Here is a 22861-nt window from a genome sequence, read left to right on the forward strand (position 1 = left end):
TTGGCAAGGATGAATCAAACACTCATCCACTCAGAAAATAATAAGCAACAAAGAACACAAGAAATTTATAGATGTTCGGCAATTGCCTACGTACGTTTTCTTGGTGATCCCCCTGAGAAATTTTACTTTGAGAAATAAGTTACAACTTTGGTTGATAACAACCCCCTTAGAACACTATCTTCACTCTTTGTTTTTCTCTCTCACCATAAAACTTGATACAACTTGTGAACTCTCCCTTATTCCTCACCTTAATTGATGTAGTTCTGCACTTCTCTTTATGAGGGTGATAGGATTTTTAGTACCTGTGTAAACAAGGTTAAAATCACTTAAAATACTTGAAAGAATACAAGGCTATTGTAGTATAGATGCTCATGCAAGGTCGTTTTCCTCAAGAACTAATTAGCAATTTAAGTAAAAAAAAATTCCAAATAACTACTTAAAATAAATGGTTAAGAAAGATGATTATGAATTTGGTTGATACTAAAAACAAATAAACAAAAACAATTACAATTGAAAGAAAAGGGTTTGAAATACCAATTTATAAAAACACTATGGTTTCACCATCACCTAGTAATCCTATGAACTTTTACCAATTAGTTATGATTTGCACATGCCACTTTGAAGGTTAGGTTTCCTAATGTATATTCTACTTGGAACCTCCAACAAGAACGTATATCTAACATGCAACCCGTCCGGACGTTCAGATCAAATTTGAACATGAAAGACTCATTAAGTTTTGTGAAAACCCTTTGAAAAACCATGCAACCCTTAAGACGTGGTGTTCATCTTAAGTGAAATTACAATTATTAATCACAAGAAGCCAGCGTCAATTTCAGGGAACCTTCCGACCAAAATTGCATTCAATTACTTTTCTAAAGATCCTAATGATGATAAGGCATTAAGACAATTAGATAGTTTAAAACAGTGATTAACAATTCAAAGTAGGCATGCACTCAATCATAAGCAATTAAATAAAAATCATATATTCATGCTAAGGTTTAAGGCTTCACCCTAGCAAAAGAAGATTAGTTACTCATATTCATAATTGAAATCCCAGAAAATATCATTCGAATGAATAAGAATGAAAACACCTGAAAGTCGCAAAAATCCAAAACCCTAGCAATTGCTCTCCACAATGTCCCGTTCAAAAGTGAAAAAGAAGTAGTCCTAAAATTGCTGTGAGAAGGAGTTTAAATACATCCCAGAACCTAACTACCCAATCCCCACAAGGAAACTACGTAAAATAAAATAATACTATGAAATAAAATCCAAATTTGATTAGGAGAATCTGCCCAGCCACGTTTTTGCCTCAAATCTCTTCCAAATCTGGCTCAAGATAGTTTGTTTTAAAGATAAAAATATTCTGAACACTTCTCCAGAAGGTCACGAACCCATCCAAGGTCATCTTGGGCTCCAAAAACACAATAAAAGCCCAAAATGTCACTATTCCAGAACTGTGTACTGCTCCTTTATTTTATTACCAGAAAATAACCGCTTGGTAAAAAAATCTGAAATTTTGATACGATCAAGCTAAGTGACTCACGAACGTCCTCCAACTGGAAGTACTCCAAAATTCGTCCATTTGATTATGCTTTGCTCCAGAGGAAGTCGAAAGTCTTATATTGAAAATATAATTCAAAGTATCAAAATTGTTCCAAAATATTAATCAAAATATACTAAGAATGAGGTTAAATATATATATATAAAATATACCCATCAGAGGGCATGAGAGAAGCTACCTTCCAGCTGCTAGCTTACAACACACCAATCTCCCACCTTAACTTCTTCTCGGATGAGAAGTCAACACCTAGAGCTACCCAACTACTAAAAACAAATGAGTTCCTAGTTCCCAAAACTGATTGCCAAAAGTCCCAAAAATGTCAAGGAGTCTTAGGTTACAGATTGCCTTGGATTGACGAGCAAAAGAAGATGAAAAGACATGACTAAACTAATGAAAAAAAACCATATGGGCAAAAAATTGACGGGTTGGTTTAAGGGTTTGACCGGTCGCCTTGAGCAGATCGCAAGACTGGAGATCTCTGTGCAAACCAACCGGTCTTCAGGGAGAAAGCTATCGATCGCTTGGAATCTGCTCCTTTTGGCATAAACCGACCGGTTGCCCACTTCACTGCATTCCATAGCCCTAATTGGTGGGCAAGTTAAATTATCAGTACCTCGTAAATTTCGGAGGAAAAAGCTTCAGGACCCTGATTTTGAAAGCTACGAGTTTGATATTACTACACTTTAAAAATATTTTCCTGATAAAAAAGTATCGCATGATCTTGAGCATATGCAAACTTCTTTGAAGCCGAATATTGGGTAGGTTGATCCTGTTATTTTTATTTGTATTGAATGTATGAGTTTTATAATTTCTAATTATTACTATTAGGGCTCATGTGCTTCTCCATATAATCACTTAACACTACTTAAAGTGATTATTTAGAGAAATGATTCTCCATAGAAGTGCTTTTGACCTATCAAGAGTCACTCTCAAACGAGCTCTTATTTATTGTGTTGTATTGGTTGCTAAAACAGTTGTTGTACCATCCACCACTGTTAAGTCCAAAAGAGAGAAACAATCAAAAGTTAAGGCCACTCAAAGTTTTTCGAAACTCGTATAACTCGCTATGATCCGTTGGGAATGGTGTCTCCACATATCTATCATGTTTTCTTTTTATATAGGTCGGGATGCCTGACCATGTGGTTCGTAGAACACATTTTTCGGGATGACTACAAAGATAGAACACTTTTTTATGTGAAATTGTATTATATAGAGGACGACTACAAACGTATAAACTCATCAACTTTTCGAGATGACTTCAATGCATACTCTAGAGATCCGGTATTTATGTTACTTTAACATCCAAGAAAGACAAAGTTAGGTTCATACCCAACTTACAAGAGTGAGGTTGATGGCAATGTTTCCATCATTATTCCTCAAATCGACTGCACGTTGTAGGAATGGGGAAAAACAAATCCTCCCATAGATGGCAATGACGTGTTAAATCCACAATTTATCAAGGTAAATTCATTTTCTGTTGTTTTCTTTAATTATTTTTATTTGTATATAGTTTATCAATTTTTATCTTTTGTGATATATAGGGACTTGTTAGAAGCACTCATCCATTTACGAGTGAAGTACAACTTCATCTACGAAGCTATCAGCCCAAATTCCATAGTCCTAATTAGTGAGCAAGTTAAATTATCAGTACCTGGTAAATTTCCGAGGAAAAATCTTCATGACCCTGATTTGGAAAGCTATAAGTCTGTTATTACTACACTTGAAAAATAGTTTCTTGATTAAAGAAGTATAGTATGACCTTTGTAAACTTAGTATCCTCCACGTATAGTGTATGGCTTGGATAGGGATCCAATTCAGGACCTATACCTCAATCTTCAGGGGTGAGAAGTACCTCGTAGAAGATTTGCACACTAAGAAGCTATCAGAATAGGAGTGAATTGGGGGTGACATGGACATCCTACATCGATCAACGAAGAGGGGGTAATGTGCCTTATATGTACATGCCCACCTCCATCTAGCACGAGGCCTTTCTAGTGACAGGATCCTAGTTGTACTCTCTCTAATGATTAAGTCATATGTGTTTATCAGGTGGGGAAAATGAATGTAGGGTTTACCAAGTGAGAATATTTATTGCATTTGTCCAGAGATAGGTGAGGGGTATTTATAGGGGGGGAGGGGAAGGAGAGACCAAGATATTTTATGGAAGAGATCTTTTTCTCTATCCCCTGGGTTGAGTTACATTTAATGTTATGTTTCTGATCACCCTACTTCTTGACAGGGATCAGGTGGCGAAGTAACAGGTGAACAAGGATGGGAGGTGTATTAAATGATCCATCTCCATCACCAGCCTGTTCATCCAAAGATCGTAGGGTAAGGCGACACCTGGTTAAGGATAGGATATTGTAGGTTGATCATGTTATTTTTATTTGTATTGTAGATATGAGTTTTAGAATTTCTAATTATTAAGATTATTTGTTGTGTTGTACAAGTTGCTAAAATAGTTGTTTACCAGAGAAACAATCAAAAGTTAAGGGTCTACTCAAAGTGGTTCGAAAACACCCTAATCCGTTGAAAATGGTGTCTCCCCATCTCTAACATGTTTTCTTTTTATATAGGTCGGGATGCCTGACTTTGTGTAGAACACATTTTTCCAGATGATTACAAAGGTAGAACACGTTTTTTGTATAATTTTATTTTAATATGGACGACTACAAAGAAACTCATCAATTTTCAAATCATCAAATTTCTCTTGGCATCGGAGAACAAGGAACCATTCAAACCATCTGCGTGTAAATTACAACTTCATCTACGAAGCTATGGGGTTGAAAATGTTGTCTCCACATCTCTATCATTTTTTTCGTTTTATATATGCCGGGACGCCTGACTATGTGGTAGAACACATTTTTTGGAATGATTACAAAGGTAGAACATTTTTTTTATTTTTTTTTGGTATTATTCTATTATACATTGAACGACTACAAAGGTACTCATCAACTTTTCGAGATGATTTCAACGCATACTCAAGAGATTCCGTATTTCAGCTACTTTAACATCCAAGAAAAGCCAAAGAGTTGATGGCAATGCTTGCATCATTATGCCTGAAATTGACTGTAATTGGAGGGATGGGGAAAAACAGACCCTCTAGTACATGGACTTGTTGGAAGCACTCATCCATCTACGGGAAAATTGCATCTTCATCTAAGATACTAGGCCCAAATTCCATAGTCCTAACTGGTAGGCAAGTTAAATTATCAGTACCTGGTAAATTTCCGAGGAAAAAGCTTCAGGACCTGATTTGGAAAGCTGTAAGTCAGATCTGTTATTACTACACTTGAAAAATATTTTCTTGATAAAAAAACAGTAGGATATGACTTTAAGCATCTGGAAAGTTCTTTAAAGTCAGATATGGGGTAGGTTGATGCCATTATTTTTATTTGTATTGTAGAGATGAGTTTTACTTTTTCTAATTATTAATATTATTTGTTGTTTTATATAAAAGAGTTGTTGTACCATCCACCACTGTCAAGTTCAAAACAGAGAAACAATCATAAATTAAGGGTGTACTAAAAGTTTTTCGAAACTTGATAACTCGCTATGATCCGTTGAAAATGGTATCTGCACATCGCTATGATTTGGTAAGGGGTGGGGCAGTGATGGCTGCCCCAATTGGGTTGATGAGGGAGAGGGGCGGGTACATAGAGAAAAAGGAAGAGAGAAGAGTGAAGTAATTTTTTAAATATTTTTTCTTATTTGTTAAAATTTTTAAAATAAAATATTTTATCCTTTTTTTTTTTTCCACACGTGGCACTTATGTGGCGTACATTTCAAAAAGTGGATCCTATTTGTGACACATCTGGGTTTTTAATAGAATTAACAATGGGGACAAAATGAACCACCAAACCGTGGTCAAGGGAGAATTGTGAGTCACTTTAAATTTTAGGGGATAAAGTGAGACTTCACCATAATCTCAAGAGACACGGTAAATAAGCCTTTAAACTATCGCTTGTATTTAAAAATTAAAAAACAAATTGACAAATATTTTTGTCTAAAATAAATTATTTTTTTTTTCAATAAATATTATGATGAAAACGTTTTGACATAAATGATGTATTTTTTAATTTTATACAATAAATCTTGTATTTTAAAATAATGAAATATTAAGTGATCAAATGCATCTTCATTTTCTCTTTCCTTTGTTATTTGTAAGTTTTTGTAGTCTATAATATAAAATCAAGAGTAATGTTATAGATATCATATTATTGGATTGGAGATTTACAATGTGGTACAATAATGTAGTTTATTAACATTTTCTTAAAATTAATGGGCAAGGTTGTTTTAGGGCAGGGATATCCTGCTCGTGGTGCACATTGGCAAGTTATGAACGGGGCACATATTAGACTATGGGTTGATCGATGGCTGCCGACTTCTCCAAACGCTTATCCTCGCCCACCTTCTACTGAGACTTTTGATCAAAACTTACGAGTTGAAGCTATTATTAACAGGGAGCTCAATGAATGGAATTTTTACCCGATTAGGCAGGCCATTTCTGCTAGTGTTGCCCGTGCAATTACAAAGATCAAGCTTGGTAGTAGTAGACTGCCAGATCAACTGATTTGGGCAATGAAAAGGAATGGATCTTACTTTGTGCGCTCCGGTTACCATTGGCTTCACAATATTGAATTGAGGCGAAGAAATCTGCGCCCTTCCTCTTCAATGGCAATTGATCCAAGGCTTTGGAAGGAGGTTTGGAAGCGGATGTCCCACCAAAAATTTGAAACTTCCTGTGACAATCTCTCAAAAATTGCCTAGCTACATCGGCAAACTTGCACAAGAAGAAAATTGCTAGATCGCCTATGTGTCCTTTATGTAATGATCAATCGGAAATGGCTGAACATATTCTTCTCCTTTACCCTTGGGTAGAGCTTGTCTGGTTCGGATGCCCCCTCAACATGTGTATAAATCAACAGGCTGTGACATCTTTTGGCCAATGGTTAAGGAATGTTATTGAGGAAAGGAAGACCCTACAGGAGCGATCACAGTGCCTAACTGTTATCGCATACTTCTGCTGACAGATTTGGAAAGATCGGTGCAAAGCAGTACTAGAATACATCTCCCTTTCACCAGCTAGAATTATTCATGCTGCCTCTACTGCCATCAATGAATTCCTTAGAACTCTTGATCATGGTAGACATCAAACTGAGCCTTCTACCCTCTCTAATGACAACTAGTAACATCTTTGGAACCCCCTGCCTCCCCTTTTGTCAAGATTAATGTGGATGTATCCTGGAATCCAAACTCAAGGAGGGTTGGCATTGGAATTCTGATTAGGGACACCCATGAAGATTTTCTCAAGGGTATATCCATCCTATATGTGGCGAACTCTGCTATAAAGGCTGAGGTGCTGGCTTGTCTCCAAGGTTGTAAGCTCACTATTGAGATAGTTTATCGTCAGGTCACATTTGAATCTGATTGTAAGGAAATAATCTCTTCTTTGAAGAGCTCCATTTCCAAAGGAAGTTGGGAAATCTATCCTATCCTAAGTAATGTTCGGGATGTTTTGAACTACTTCCAGACTTGTGTTTGGACGTGGATTCCTAGAACTGCCAACCAAGTGGCAGATCATTTGGCAATGCTGCCAATTCGAGGATGAGCCCTAGAGTATGGGTTAACCGACCCCTATCCTCTCTAATGCATATCCTAAACAAGGATGGTTTATCATGCCCCCCAAGGAATGCCTAATGGTTGCGGCTGTGTAGGCTTATTGACGTACGTAACATCCCACATCGACCAACGGAGAAGGGGTAATGTGCTTTATATGTACATGTCCGCCTCCATCTAGCACGAGGCCTTTTGATAGCTCACTAGCTTCGGAGTCATAGGAACTCCGAAGTTAAGCAAGGTGGGCCTAGAGCAATCTCAAGATGGGTGACCCACTAGGAAGTTGCTCGTGAGTTCCCAGAAACAAAACAATGAGGACAGGGAGAGGGGGCCCAAAGCGGACAATATCGTGCTACGGCGGAGCCGATCTCGGGATGTGACAATTTGGTATCAGAGCCATTCTATCGTATGGTGTGAGTGTGCCAATGAGGACGTCGAGCCCCTAAGGGGGGTGGATTGTAACATCCCACATCCACCAACGGATAGGCGGTGATGTGCCTTATATGTACATGTCCGCCTCCATATAGCACGAGGCCTTTTAAGAGCTCACTGGCTTCAGAGTCATAGGAACTCTGAAGTTAAGCGAGTTGGGGCTAGAGCAATTTCAGGATGGGTGACCCATGGGGAAGTTGCTCGTAAGTTCCCAGAAACAAAACTGTGAAGGCAGAGATGAGGGCCCAAAGTTGACAATATCGTGTTACAGCAGAGCCAATCCCCGGATGTGACAATGTATTTGTTTGTCTTATGACTGCGTCTTCTTTAGTTGTCCTCCTTCTATGTAGCTATGTCGCTGTTATGTCTTGTTGTACGTTTGTGCCTTGCTGTTTATGGGCTTTGTATTTCTCTCAGTTTTTTGCTTGCTTGTTATGAAATTCCATCTTTTAGACAACAAAAAAAAAGAAAAAATAAAAAAGAAAGAAGATGGAGAAGGTCCAAATCTTTTATGTAGACTTGCTACAGGCTTTGCTTTTAGGATGTATTTCCACCTTGTTGAAATTTATGCTCTAAGAATACCTAATTCCAATTCATTGATGTGGAAAGAGATTACTATGAGGCCCCATTTGGTTCATGGGAATGAGAATTCAATTGCTTTCCCATGTTTGGTAAGTCCAGGCATAGAAAATGGTTGCTTGGCACATGAGAAAGTAGGGGGGAAAGTGAAGCCCTCCTCTTAACTTAGGTTTTGTTTTCCCTTCTCATGCGAAAGTTCAGGAAAATGAGCCAACATTCAATGCACAATTTTCATGACTATTTTGTCCTTATAAATAATTTATAATTATAACGTATCATTAAATGCATTCTTTTTTTATTTGATTTAATATGGGTATAATTGGAAAATTATACAAACTTTGTTTTCCAGTCCTACTCATAACTAACATGGGAAAGGAAACAAAGTGAAATCTCCCGGTTACTTTCCTGACATTACCAAACATGGAAAATGAATCTTTCATTCCCATTCCTCGAAAAATGACATGGGAAGTGATTTCTCCTCAAATCCATTCCGTGAACCAAACGGGGCCTGAGTGGGTGGGTTCCAACCTTAACCGCCAAGATGATGATTCTCATTTCTAGCATTTATTTTAGTTGCTGCACATTTGTGGTAGTGGATAACTTTATTTCTTATCGTCTTAAGGGCATTATTCTTAATTGGGGCTCTACAAATGGTGGATAGAGCCCTTTTTATAGCTTCAATGAAATATTCAAAGCTCTAGAGGTATTTTACTAACAATTGAAGGCTCTATAAGTAATTTGGTTTACATGCATGATGGACTGCAATACTTTTAACACATGTTGAGTCATTGATGAAGTTGAGAGACTTATTGGAAGGCCTAAATTGTTCCTTGTACTCGGTAGCTCTATAATAGTATTAATAGAATTTAGAATTTTTCTATTTAAATCCCACACTTTTCTTTGTTCATCGTAATACTTAAATTATTAAGCTCTTAAGTTTTATTATTGTGTAAAAAGACAAAATAGGTCATCCAACTTAATACTTAACCCTAGTACATCTATACACACACCCCACTACTCTTCATGTTTGATGATGATAACTTACATATCAATTTAACTATCAACATTTCTCTATCAAAATCTCCTAGTTCTTTCTCAAATTTTGTTTAAATACTAATAAAATAATACGGCTACATATTTGACAATAATGTTTTTATCTCTTTAAGCAATGTGAGATTGAGTTGAACTTAGAGTGGTGAGGGGCAAGACAACGGGGTATGGGGTGTGAGGTTGATGAGTTTTATTTCTTTATTTTTTTTGCTAAGTGTGTATTTGAGGGTGGTTTGGGAAGATAGTGGGGTTTTCTTAGAAATTGTGAAAATTTGAATTAGAAATTGAGGTGAACTTAGAATATAGGTGAACAAAGAGAAGTGTGGGATTTAAATAGAAAAACTCTATAATTTATAAGATAGTGGTATAATTATTGTTTTAAAAAGAGGGTTACTCAGAATATCCGCAGTTGCTGAGAGATAGGTGATTGATGAGACCAGGGAATCCGACACAAAATGATGCCTGCAGAGGCAAGACTGCGGTGGAGGCTACAGAATTGGGGAATGGAGATGAGGCAGAGCCACTGCTTGGAGACACATTTGAATCGGAGAAGAGACGTGACGGGCAAGCGAATAAAGATCTCTGTGATGAGGTCTTGGTTGCAAGCTAACTAAGGCCTCACCTGCAGGCAATGGATCATCGGAGGAGTTGCTAATGTCAAAGAGAGAAACCATTTTTTTGCTGCTTTTAGATCTCAGAAGAAATAGTGAACAGAGCTTTAATGTGAATATGGCTAAATAAATCAAGTATACAATGCAGACTTATTCTCAGGAAAGTCAATGGGAAACTATTTGCATTTAGCATTGGCCACATGTGCCAGAATTGGATTGAGATTCAAGATTCTTATTTGGGATTGTGACATCTATCTGATCTAGGGGTGGGCACTCAAACCGGCGAACCGGAAATCCGAGCCGAACCACACCGAACCAAACCGGAAAAAAACCGAGTTGACCAAAAAGTCAAAAATCGGTCAAAAATTGAACCGGACCGGTTTGGACCGGTTCCGAATCCGGTTCCATGTCTTCAAAAACCAAACCGGGCCTAACCGAACAGGTGAAACTAAAAAAATATATAGTTACAATATATATTTATATTTAATGCTATATTTTTAATTTCATTTAAAAAAAACCTAATATTTATCCAAGTTCAATGTCAAAATATCTCTCTTTTCTCACTTTAATATTTATTTTTTATATGAAATTGAATAATTTGTTAATTTTCAAGTAAAAAAATAATATTTCAGTTGAGAATTGTATTAAAAAATAATTTTAAAAAATAATTTTTATAATCCGGTTCAAAACCAAACCGAAACCGGAACCGGAACCGGACCGAAACCGGTTCAAACCGAACCGGGCAGTTTTTGAATTTTTTTTTAAATTAAAACCGAACCGAACCAAACCAGATGAATAGTACCGGATCGGTTCTAATTTGAGACAAAAACCGGTCCAAACCGAACCGTGCCCACCCCTAATTTGATCTGTATGGCCACATGTCCCTTGACGTATTGGGTATCTTTAAATTATATAAAAATCAATTATTGGGCCAAAATTTGTCGTAGTTGTTGCAGCAACCATTTCTTTATAGTCATGGACAACTTTTTCCACATGAGAAAGAGTAAAAGATAACAAAAAAAAATCCACGAGAGACGTGTGAAGACTACACCCCAAAATACTAGGGAATTTATTTTGATTACAAGAACCATGTGAGAGACGCAGAGATAGTAGACGCAGAACTTTTAGCTCTCTGAAAAATGTCGAGAAATTATATAATACTACGGTAGTATGCTTCGGTTGATTGGCTTTTGCTATTTTATGTTGAAGTTGATTCGTTGGAGGCAGCTAAATTGGTGAATATGAAGGAAGAAATTTTTTGCAGCGGTTTGTAGAGGATATGAAGCACAGTTCTAGTTCAAGAAAATGTCAGAACCTCGCTGCTGCAATAGGATGGCACAAGTCATCGATTGCGGAAGCGTGGTTTGTTCTATTTGTTGAAAGAAAGGCCAGATTGATTAATTGGTTGTATTGACATTGACCTTAAGAGTAACCAGCACTTATTCTTAATGAAATTCGTATTTTTAGATTAAGAAAAGATTTCCAGGAATAGTACAAATACAGAAAATAATATACAATTTATAATATGAGAAGATCAATAGAAAAATCATTACATTATGAATCCCAATCTTGAGAGGCATACAATTATTACAAAAGATGAGTTTAATCTCAATGGTACACATAATAAGACGATAGAAAATAATATACTGAAATGTTCAAACACTAGCCAGAGTCTCTACAAACTGATAAGCATGAAAGCATCCGATCTGCAACGCAGAAGTATTTGTTTCGGTGGATTTGGGACCAAAACCACAAATCTCCTTGAAGGTCCTATCTCTAATATTGTAAGATATAAACTTACCAGGAATGTGTAGCAACAGAAACGGGCCCCCTTCAATTTCTTGGACAAAAAGCAAAACAAATGCATAGAAACGAGAACCATATTCATGGAGCTCAAGGTATTCCATAACCATCCCCGGAAGTTCATCTACGATTGCAGCCATGTCGATATCATACTTGGGAATCCATCTTGAGTAATCCGTCTCCATCTCAAAGACTTGGAATTGAGTAGTGCTTGGACCATAAATTTCAACAAGGTGCAAATGACCACCAGACTCACCAAAATATCTGAACCTTCTTTTGTCCCATCTCTCATGTGATGGAGGACTAGGCATTGATCGGAGGAGCTCTCGATCGATATCGAAACATAATGTAGCCCCTTTTGGGCTAATCCAGTGAATTGTGCCATTCCAAAGCACCCCATTTTCAAACACCATGTCAGATGTGGCAACAAAAGGAGAGCCAGATAGCCTCCAAGTTCCAGTCTCAGATGAGTATATCTCAATCTGGTAATTACCGGATGCTGTTGATGAAGAAGAACAATTTTGAACGCAGACAACTTGGTAGTGAGGTGACTTAGGGGGATTGAAAGCCAAATTAACACCGAAAATGGTTGTGCACGAATCGCAGCCATCCGCGTTAGGTGGAGGAAGCATCAAGAATTGCCTTGTTGAAGGGTTGCAGACATAAAAGCTGCGGCGTTTCCCCCGTTTGGGATAGCTACAGCACAAGACCAGGCCATTGATAGACTGCAACACTTTAACACCGGCTGAGTCACCGATGAAGTTGAGAGACGTAAAGGGTTGCTCAGAATTTCTGCAATGGTGAGACAGGTGACCAATGAGACCGGGACTTTGACACAAGATGATGCCTGCAGAGGCAAGACTGCGATGGCGGGTACTGAATTGTGGATTGGAGATGAGGTAGAGCCAAGTCTTGGAGACACATTTGAATCGGAGAAGAGACTTAACAGGCAGGCGGATGAGGATCAGCGTGATGAGGTCTTGGTTGCAAGCTATTTCCTCAGCTGCTGCCGGGAAAGGATCACTGGGAAAGTTGCTGGTGGGACAGAGAGATGCCATTTTGTTGCTTTCAGAATGATCAGATCTCATCAATACTAATTAACAGAGCATTAGTTTGCATTGCTCACATGTGCAAGAATTGGCTTAGGATTCAACTTTCTTATCCCAAGTTACCAACAATTTCTTATTCTCTCATTGGCTGTCTCTCTTCTTCATTTTGTCCATTGTGAATTTAATTTTGCAACTAAAAAAATACAAGTGGGGACTGAATTATATTCACCAACTTGGTTCCACTAACATCAACTTGGCAAATATTGTTTATCCTAGAAAATGACATCGTAAAACCTGTTGAGAGTGTTTGTCCAAAAACACCAAAAGGGCTATATATCAAATGGCACAATTTGGCAAATATTGTTTGTCCTAGAAAATGATATTGTAAAACCCTACATTTATGTTTGATTATTGTTGAAACACGAGAATCATGGAGGGACGGATGGTTGGTGGGAAGGAAGAGAGAATAGAATATTGAGAATGAGAAATATGTAAATAATTCTTAATCTTTTAAGAAAATTCGATTATTAATGGGAAAAAATAAATAAATATTGATTCTAAAGAGGGAGTTTTCTCATACATACTTGCCAATGTGGCATGAGAGTTTGAACTTGAGACCATTAGTGTGCAATATAGAGTGCTGCTATTTCCACCCACTTTATTTTCAAAAATTTAATAGCAAATTTACCTCGTTATAAAATAATTTATGAGGACAAATTTACAACTCTCTCTCTCTCACATGCACTTACACCCATATTTTCTTTTATTGCTTTTTTTTTTTGTCCAAAACCCACACCCATCTCCAATCAATTTAGGGGCCTATACAGCCACCTCTGTCACTAGTTTAGGTGTTGGTTTCGGATGGTCTTCTTGGACCTCCTTAATTGTAATGCTTTGTGGGGGATTTCTCTTAGCTAGGGCATAGCACCTCCAGATGAAAATTCCTCTTTTGAATGCTCTGTACTTTGGCCCCGGTGGCGTTAGAATGATATATATCTATTCATTTTGGGTTTTGTCTAGTGAAGGAGGAGTGAGGGTTGTGGTGGGAAAATCAAATTGGTGGTGGGGATGACTACGGATGAGAGAAGGATAGGTGGATGTGGGTGTGATGGTCATAGTATTAACTGTTGGGTTTTCACCAGAGGAGGAGGTTGGGGGAAGGGTGGGGATGAGCTAAGTGAACAAATTTTTTATTGTAATGGCAAATATAAAAATACAATTAAAGGATATTTTAGGAATAATAATAGGTGGAAAGATAAGTTTAAGTTTTTTCAAATTTATATAGTAGGTGGAAAAATAGGACAAGAGAGTGAAAATAACAACATTCGCAATATAATACCATTTTTCATTAGGCTAGACCCATTAGCAAACCTTAACTAGTTTCAACTCAAGGTTCTTTTTCTTTCCTTTTGATAACCTCGACTCAAGGTGTTGGTGTTCCCTCCAGCGGAGTCCAGATATGTGCGGCTGTTATGTTTCCTCTTTCAAAACACATGAATGCATGTATGGGATGGGATATATGCATGCATAGTTAACAGTTGGTGGGTGAAAAGGAAGAGAAAAATGGGCGAGGTGCACATTCTTTCGGTGCCTTGGGTTCCCTCCTTAGTGGAGGAATTTTTTATATGTCATGATGGTACTTTTGCAATGATGTCAATATTTCAAAATCACGTCACATAAAAGACGTCAAAATGTGAATGAATATCGTGTCGTTTTAAAATTGACTATAAACAAGGTTAGTGGTTATACAAGCGACATCGTAAGATACCTAATACGGTGGTTTACAAAAACACATTTCAAAAGCACATCGGTTGTCAAGATGAAGCGATGTCGATCCCTAAACATTGTTCACTTAAATGACCTAGGCCCGTTCGGTATCATTTTCAAGGTTAGTTTCTGTTTTTGTTTTCTGGTTTCACTTGAAAACATGTTGGGTGGGTTATTTTTAGAAACAAGCTTAAATTGTTTTTGGAGAATGAATCCAAAAGTATGAACAAATGTTGAAAACGCCATAAAGTCGTTTTTGTTTTTAGTCTCTTCGAATCAAAGCCAACTCTTCTTTGTGAAATGGGCAAACAATCCAATCAAATTATATCCAAAACAATCAAATCTCCTCCTTCCAACCATAATCAGCCCCAAAATTTCAAGAAAAAAAAAACTCATAATCACAGAAATCTGCAACTGAGAAAAAAAGACAGAGGAAGAAGAAAAGAAAAGAAAAGAAAAACAGAGAAAGGAAAAAGAAGAAGAGAAAGAATCCAAAAGAGGGAGAAGAAGAGAGAGAGAGAGAGAGAGAGAGAGTTGCAGAGGGAGAGATGAGAGAAACCAACTATCACATACCCAGCTCAACCACCATCACCACCCAATCTAATCACCACTACCATTAATTAGTGGAACCAGAGAGAGATGAGTTGATGGGATTTATACCATGGAAGGAAGGAGGAGTGAGAATGAAAAAGAGGGAAGAAAGAAGAAAAGAGAAGGGAGAGGAGGAAGAAGGAAAGAAAAAGGTCTGGAAAGGAAAGAAAAAGAAAAGAGGAAGAAAGAAAGAAAATGAGAAAAAGGAGAAAAAAGTAAGGAGAAAAAAAAATAGTTTAGATTTTAAAAAATAATATAATTTTTTATTTGTTAAATTATACATTTTTTTAAAACAGAAATTAATAAAAATACAGTTGAAAAATAACTCACATAATATTATTCTCATTTGTACTATTAGACACATTTTCATCATTTTTATTTTCTAAATATGTTTTCTAAGTAATTTATCAAACACATTTTCAAATTCTAAAAATGTAAATTCAATTTTTTTTTTCCTAAAAATATTCTCAAAAAACAGTCTCCAAAAAAGTTACATAATGGGCCTAAATTTTCACCATTTGCGCCTATCTTCTAAGTTACCCTCTCAATGAAACTTTCCCCTCTCTCGACCTCTCCCTATTTGGACCTCACTTGGTTCAAACCATCTCTCACCCGTTCTTTCTAACATCTCTAAAGTGGCCATCTCCTTCGCGTTCACTATGGGTGCCGTCGATTTGGAGTTGTCTTGCCGTGACTTCAGTCGACGTTCACGTTCGCTGCTGTTGATTTCTCGTTCCTTGGGCTTACGCCATTGGAGGTCATTGACTTCAGCAACCACACACGACCGTGAATTTTCTACAGCCAACGGAGTTGTTCACCCAAAGACTAGCATGACCCTCCGCTCGGTTCGGACGCTGATGAAGAGGAAGATTCGTTTTGGGTTCCGTTCTCAGCGGTGCTCCCCAATCTATCCATTGTTGCACATGTTCCGTTAATCGAGTGTCGTGGATGAACCGTTCTCGACGGCTCTCACTTACCTCCGTGATGGCGACTCAATTTTGCAGGCTTTGGTGGTGGGTAGAGGTGATGATTTTTATTGGCTGCGTAATACGTCCTTTCAATCTCATCATCCTCATGTACAAATGTATTTTCCTGGCATTGTTGAGGGTGTTGCTCCATGGGAATTAGTTTACACAGCGGCAAATGTATTTGCTGATGCACACATGTCGCACTTCTATTAGTAGGAATGTAAGAGCTCCTGCTTACATGGTAAAGAGGGACTTATTTTCCCAAAAATAATTGTATAGTGAAATGTCAATTAGGCCCTTATTACAAGTAAACTGTTTTAATTACCCTGAGCTATATATATAATTCTCTAAACCCCTAAAATGCCCTTACTTGAGAATATAAAAGAAAACAATCTAATATCAAGGGGGCAAAACAATAAAATACATCCAGATCTTGGGTGTGCTCCCAAATGATCCTAGATTCAAGTCATATGGTACCCATGTGTGTGAGTTTCCTCCCTTCATTTTCTAACTTTGACAAATAAAAAATTATTATAAGAAATAAAATTCATTTTCCAAAATTTTCCAAAATTTTCCAAATTGCTATATATATATATATATATATATACACACACATATATATGCCCGTATTATTTTCCAGATTACTATATATAAATATTATATACACATACGTGTCTATAATCTATTTTGATATTATTATTTTTTTATACAAACGATAGTCTAAATAATAAAAAACTTAAACTTAGATGTAAAGGAGGAATTCACTGCACTAATCAATTGGCCTAACCCAAATCTGCAAGGTCATGGTCACCTTAGACCCACATGTTCACTTAAGACCCCCAAAAACCAACAACCCCCCCTCCTCCTCCTGCAAAATAGAATGACCCAAATACATGAAATTTTGAATCTATGCAATCCAACATGGGCTTTATTCGGACAGGTGAAATTTATGCTACGGCATTGAAGAGGGCTCACATCCATACTTCCCTTCTATAAAAGTGAAAAAACTAATCACAGATGAGACAAAGGATTTATTGGTAAAGGGATCCACATACTTGAAACAAATATGTATATATATATATATATATATATATATATTTTTTTTTTTTATTCATACAGAAATAGCAAATTACCATTTGAGAACGTTTAACAAACTTGAAATTTTAGCATTTCTACCATTTAGAAGTATCAAATATGACATTGATAATCCCTAAATGGCATGAGAACGTTGGAGTTGCTCTTATATCTCTCTGGCACACATTGAAGCAAACTAAACCCTTGGAAGAAAAAAAAAAAAATGCAGAGTCTCTGTCTCAAACCACCCAACATCTCCCCACCAGCAGAAACCATAGCCAGCAACCAGGATCTCCTAACACCGGTCCTTCTATGCATTCCAGCTCGTTCTCTACTTCGCTTCAAGTGCGTCTGCAAGAATTGGTTCGCTCTCATCTCCAACCGTAAATTTTGTGACATCCACACCTCCAAAAACCCGTACCCCAATGTCTCAGCCTTCTTCTTTCACACGGCAATACATGATTTCTACTTCATATCAATTCCGAACAATGAAAATCAATCTGGATCCCTCTTGAAACCTCCCAGGATCATCGAACACCCACCACGCATCAAGATTTTGCAATCCTGCAATGGCCTGCTCTTGTGCTGTTCCTTACAAGAAATTACGAACACAAGTAGTACCCCCAGATGTTATTTTGTTCTCAATCCCACAACCAACAAATTTTCAGCTATCACTAATTCACCATATGCCACTAAATCCACAAGCATTTTGGGGGATGCTTTGGCTTTTGACCCTTCCAAATCGCTTCATTACAAGGTCCTCTGCATTCGGTGCATTGCTGGATCTGTTATATCTTTCCAGATAGAGATTTATTCGTCTGAGACTCGGAATTGGACACTTCGTGAGTCCACCTTTCTTAGGCCATTCCATATAGACTTTAGCCACGGGGTGTACTTCAATGGCGCAATCAATTGGATTAGCCATACAAGTAGGGTGTTGCATTATAACATAGACGAAGAAAGTCATGGAATGGTGTCTAGGCCTCCGAGTTACAATGTTTTTCGCAAGAGGGAGTATAGATATTTTGGAGAGTCTCGTGGCCATTTGCACCTCATCGAAATTTATAGGCCTTGTGTTACTCAATTTGACGTGATGGAGATGGGGGGGGACTACTCTGGCTGGTTTGTCATGTACCACGTTGATCTTGATCCAATAGCCGCCGCATTTCCTGAGATGGTCCCGGAACATAATATTGTTGACCCTAGCAAGGAGGAAACTTGGTATTATGCATTTGTTGTTCTCTTTCTTGCTAGAGAAGTAAACAAAGAGGGTTCATCTCTGCTGTTGCATATTCCTTGTAAGGTCATCTCTTATAATCTGAGGGATAAGAGCTTTGAGAAAGCTTATGAGTTAACTTCCAAAGGCACTGAGAGTAAGAGATCATTGCAAGTTGGATGGCGAGATGCTTACCATTATATGGAGACTTTGGCTTGTGTGTGATGGCAATGGAATTTCTCTCCCATGCTGTTGCTGTGTTTTTTTTTTTTTTTTTTTGTTTTGGTTGTAAGATGAAGAATGTTTGCGATTTGAAAATTTCTATTTACTTGTGGATATTTGACATCATTCCAATGGCTTACAATTTCGTACTGCTCAATTATTATCGAAACATTGGGAGATTGGTTAGTGTTTGAAGATATTTTTATTCTTATTGTTGATCTGAGTATTAAATTTTATTATTATTATTTTTTGGTTCTTGTTTGCCAAGGAAAAGTAATTACAACACAAAATGCTTAATGGTACCAAATGCCAAATGCCAAATAATTTTTTTAAAATCTATTTCTCCTTCTACAGTATATTTCTTTCACTATTATCACCATTCTTTGCATCAAATACTCCTCTTACCTCAAGACAACCCCCCAAAATCAAATATTTTCTTCCCAATGCTATTTTGGGCAGGGGACTATTTCGACAGATTGTGAAAAATTCATGGGATAAATGGGACAGCCCCAATGCTAGTTTCTCCATGAAAGCACTTCTGGTCATCTTTATAGGGAAAGAAACCAATTGATCTCCTGGATGCTCTCTGAGTCTGAGCTGTCACCATGTGGCACTCAGATGCAGGGTTCTTTACAATTTGGAAGTGCTGGATTTTATTAGTGCATCTAGACTTTTTGGGCACTGTTTGAATAGGTTTTGGTCTCTTTAATTTTTTTTTAATTTTTGGAGTGGGGGGAATAGAACATAGGACCTTAAATGTGGGGTAAATGCTCTTAATCACTTGAGGTACAAGCCCCTTGCAGGTTTCGGTCTTAATTGTTGATTTGAGTATTAATCTTAATTGCAATTCTAGCACTTGATTTACGCACAATATATGCATTTATAAATAGTAATAATAATATAGGTCTATTAATTTATTGCATGCAGGTCTTTCAGGGTTTGCAATAGGTAAAGGGAGAGGGATAAAATACCATATCAACTTGAAAATCTACAAAATTGAAGTATCAAATGAAATTTACAATCTTCACTTCTTCCCATTTCAATCATTTTCCCCCCTCCCCTGAAGCAAAGACACAAGGAATGAAAAATATGCTGGTTTCGGTGAGAGAATTGTGCAATGAAATTTTTGTGAAAATTTTAAGTAAAGGCATAAGGGCATGTGCTGTCCACCTATGCAAGAAGAAAGAACATGAAAAAAGAAAGAAAAAAAAAAGACTTCAGAAACAATAAGAAGAGAGAAGAGCTGCAAGCTCTCTCTCTCGTTATCTCTCTGTGTCAAGGCTTATGAAGATATCTTCCAGCAACTAATGCAGCTTCCATGACAAGAGTTATAACTTCAACAACATCTTGAACGTGACATGTGTTCCCATTAAACGTTTTCCCTTTTGAGTTTCTGAATTCGGCCATGCAATTTAGGAACTGTTGGCTGCACTCTGAGCTTAGATAATCATCTGCACCACAAACCACAACACCCCAACATAAGAAATGAAGAAAAACAAAAGACAGAGGCTAGCTTTTTGTATTAGATCATGTACACAGACAGCTTACCCCAAAACAAAATTTAGAATCTTTTTTTTTATCAACCACCTAATTAAATATTACTACCATCCAAAAGATTAGTTTTGTTTTAGTTGGAAAGTTTTGGCTGCACCTAATCCCATCTCTGTACCACACCACTGACAATACAAAAGCTCATCAAATTGTCTGTCTGTAGTTTACATCTTGTGAAGAATCACAAGTGTGCATGATCTTTCCTTGGCTGAAGAATTATTACTTCAAATCCATGGTTGCTGGTTAAACATTATTGCGCATTTCATAGCTGTAAATGGGGCCCATCTCAAAGAATTACACCACTTGTGATGAAAGAAACAAATCATCTTTACCAACCATTGTTTATTTTATTTTATTTTTTTCTTTAATTTTTCCAACCCATGGAGAAAACAAAAAAAAATTGAAGAACAATTTTTGGAGGATTAAGAAATGAACTTACTGTTCTTAGATTGAACGCAGGCATCATGCTTCATGCAACATTCATCAAGGCCATCACAGGGTTCCTCCCCTGGACATCCGCTGTACAAGAGTCCACAATACTTTCCATATCTTAAAAATGGAGGCACTGTCACCCAAAATTAAAAACAATAAAAAGAAATTAAATTCACCAAAAAAAGAAAAAAAAAAAGAAGGGGTAATTTAATTTAGTGGGATGATTAACTAAATTTAATTATAATAAAATTAGTACCTGTACAGAACTCTGACTCACACTGTCTACTGCAATCCTTACTCTGCAAATTTTTAGCATTTATGGGAAGAGAGAACATGTTATGATTTGAAAGCAACTGAGAACCAAAAGAATATATATTAAAAGTAAGATTATGAAGAAGATTAAGAAGATGATGGCAAGGAGCAAACCAGAACAATAGAGGCATCTGTGGCTTGAACACCAATGTTAAGGGCATTTACATGGATGGAATCAAAGTAGAGGACAAGAAAAGAGAGGGCAAGAACAAACTTCAAGGACTGCTTAAGAACCATGGTTGGGAAAAGCAAGCAGAGAAAAATGCACTGAAATTTGAGGGGCTTGCTTTTGCAAATAAGGCTCTGAATTTTATTATTTTTATTTTATAGAAAAGAGTGGCAGAGAAAGTGAGAGGTGTAGAAAATAGATGAGAAGGCTATGTAGCTACGAGGAGGAGTGAGATGGGGGAAGAGAAGAGGTTGGCTTTGTCTTGTAATGACTCGTGATATGTTTTTGTAGTGTTCCTTCACACCTCTTACCAAAATCAGACACACATTTTTAATCTCCTTTTTTCCTTCTTTTTTTGTTTTTTGGTTTTCTTTGAATTAAGGGACTGAACTGTTTTTGTACTGGGAATAATGCTAGAGGGCTGAGGGACTACATTTTTCAACTATATTAGCAAAATATATTGTGTGGCATGAAAATATTTAGCTGCCTACAAGTCATTCTTATAAATCACAATTTAACACGTGCATAATCTATGATTTGTAGTTAAAAAAGTAAGTGCTCCTTACGTGTAAGAAGCCAAATAATATTATAGAAAAAAACATCTACGAGATTGTTTTTGACTACATGTAAGTGTTAGGTGACAGGTCCATTACATTTAAACACGTGTAATCTTTTAATTGGATAGTTTTCTCTAATAGATATTTTTGGGTGACTTTTTTTTATAGATGTTTGTGAGTAGTTGTGGGATCCATTTCTTGTGGGTGTGAACACTCCCCTGCTTTTGCAAGAAAAGAAAGGGGAAAGTGATAGAAAACTTCACTAGTTGACTTGTTTATCTTGGATAGTTCCTAGTTGCCAAGTTACAACTTGCTTCTGTACAAATTATTTGCTGCAAACTGCAGTTTATGTGTCAAGTTGTTGAATCTTTTTTTCATTTTTTTTTTTTTAGTACAAGTAATAGTCTAAACTACAACAAAGAGAAAATTTCTCACACATACACAATTAAGATGTCATAAAAGTTGGAACCTAAGACGTCTTATCCCATTGCTCCTCTCTCTTCTATATGTTGCTTCACGTGCAACGTCTAAAAGTTTTCTTTGTTGGGTATAGGATTTAAAAATGATTTGTTGGGCCTAGAGCTTTTTGGGTCGGCCTGAGAAATACTACGCCTGGACCCAATAAAATCTAAATCCGTTCAAACCCAACCAAAAACTCGAACCCTATCCAAAACATTGATATTTTCTCAACTTTCTTTTGCCATTGTTTTTTGGGTTTCTAAACTATAAGCTTGAAGTTTTTTCGGTTTTTACTTTCAATTTTTGTTGTAAGTACTATTTTTATCCTAAATTCAAGGTGTATATAAACTATAAGTGGGCTCCCCCTTCCCCTCCCTGCTTGACACCCAGGATCGAAATCCCAAAGGGTTTCTTTCCTCCCAATGTAACTTTAAAAAAAAAAAAGTTGTTTGAATCATATTTTAAAATGAATGTTTTGAGGATTTAATATGTTCAATATTTCCTTTTAACATTCGAAATATACTAAGATAGTGTTAAGAACATCAGACATATTTTATAGAATATTTGAGCACATATCCTTTTAAATTTGTAACTTTGGCATCATATTTTAATCAAGCAAGTTGTAGCTAATTTTTTATCTTATAAAAAAAAAAAAAAAAAAGTTGCGATCCAAAAAAACTAAGGGAATCAACTTATGACATTCCTCACCACGCCAAAACCAAATAATATTCTAGACGGCATGGCAGAAACAGGTAAAACTCAGAATAGATGTATTATATGAGTTTTACTACTCACCTGAGCAGTGTCATTCTCAGCAAGGCTTCGACGGACACCCTCCC

General features: G+C 36.9%; 3 protein-coding genes across 3 annotated transcripts; 1 reads left to right on the forward strand and 2 right to left on the reverse strand.

Moving 5' to 3' along the window:
- Window positions 11301–12894, reverse strand: LOC18793405 (F-box protein At5g07610). The gene has a single exon (XM_007224411.2). It carries the CDS (start codon window positions 12741–12743, stop codon window positions 11508–11510), a length of 1236 nt encoding a protein of 411 aa, XP_007224473.2. The 5' UTR covers window positions 12744–12894; the 3' UTR covers window positions 11301–11507.
- On the forward strand, window positions 17328–18545 carry LOC18790307 (F-box protein At5g07610). Its single transcript, XM_007227001.1, has one exon. The coding sequence runs from the start codon at window positions 17328–17330 to the stop codon at window positions 18543–18545; it is 1218 nt and encodes a 405-aa protein (XP_007227063.1).
- LOC18792875 (phospholipase A2-alpha) lies at window positions 19481–21492 on the reverse strand. Its single transcript, XM_020559348.1, has 4 exons — window positions 20952–21492; window positions 20782–20824; window positions 20533–20658; window positions 19481–19993 (listed from the first exon to the last, which is right to left on the reverse strand). Exons 1-4 carry the CDS (start codon window positions 21072–21074, stop codon window positions 19818–19820), a joined length of 468 nt encoding a protein of 155 aa, XP_020414937.1. The 5' UTR covers window positions 21075–21492; the 3' UTR covers window positions 19481–19817.

Source organism: Prunus persica, chromosome G1, assembly GCF_000346465.2.
Source record: "Prunus persica cultivar Lovell chromosome G1, Prunus_persica_NCBIv2, whole genome shotgun sequence".
NCBI lineage: Eukaryota > Viridiplantae > Streptophyta > Magnoliopsida > Rosales > Rosaceae > Prunus > Prunus persica.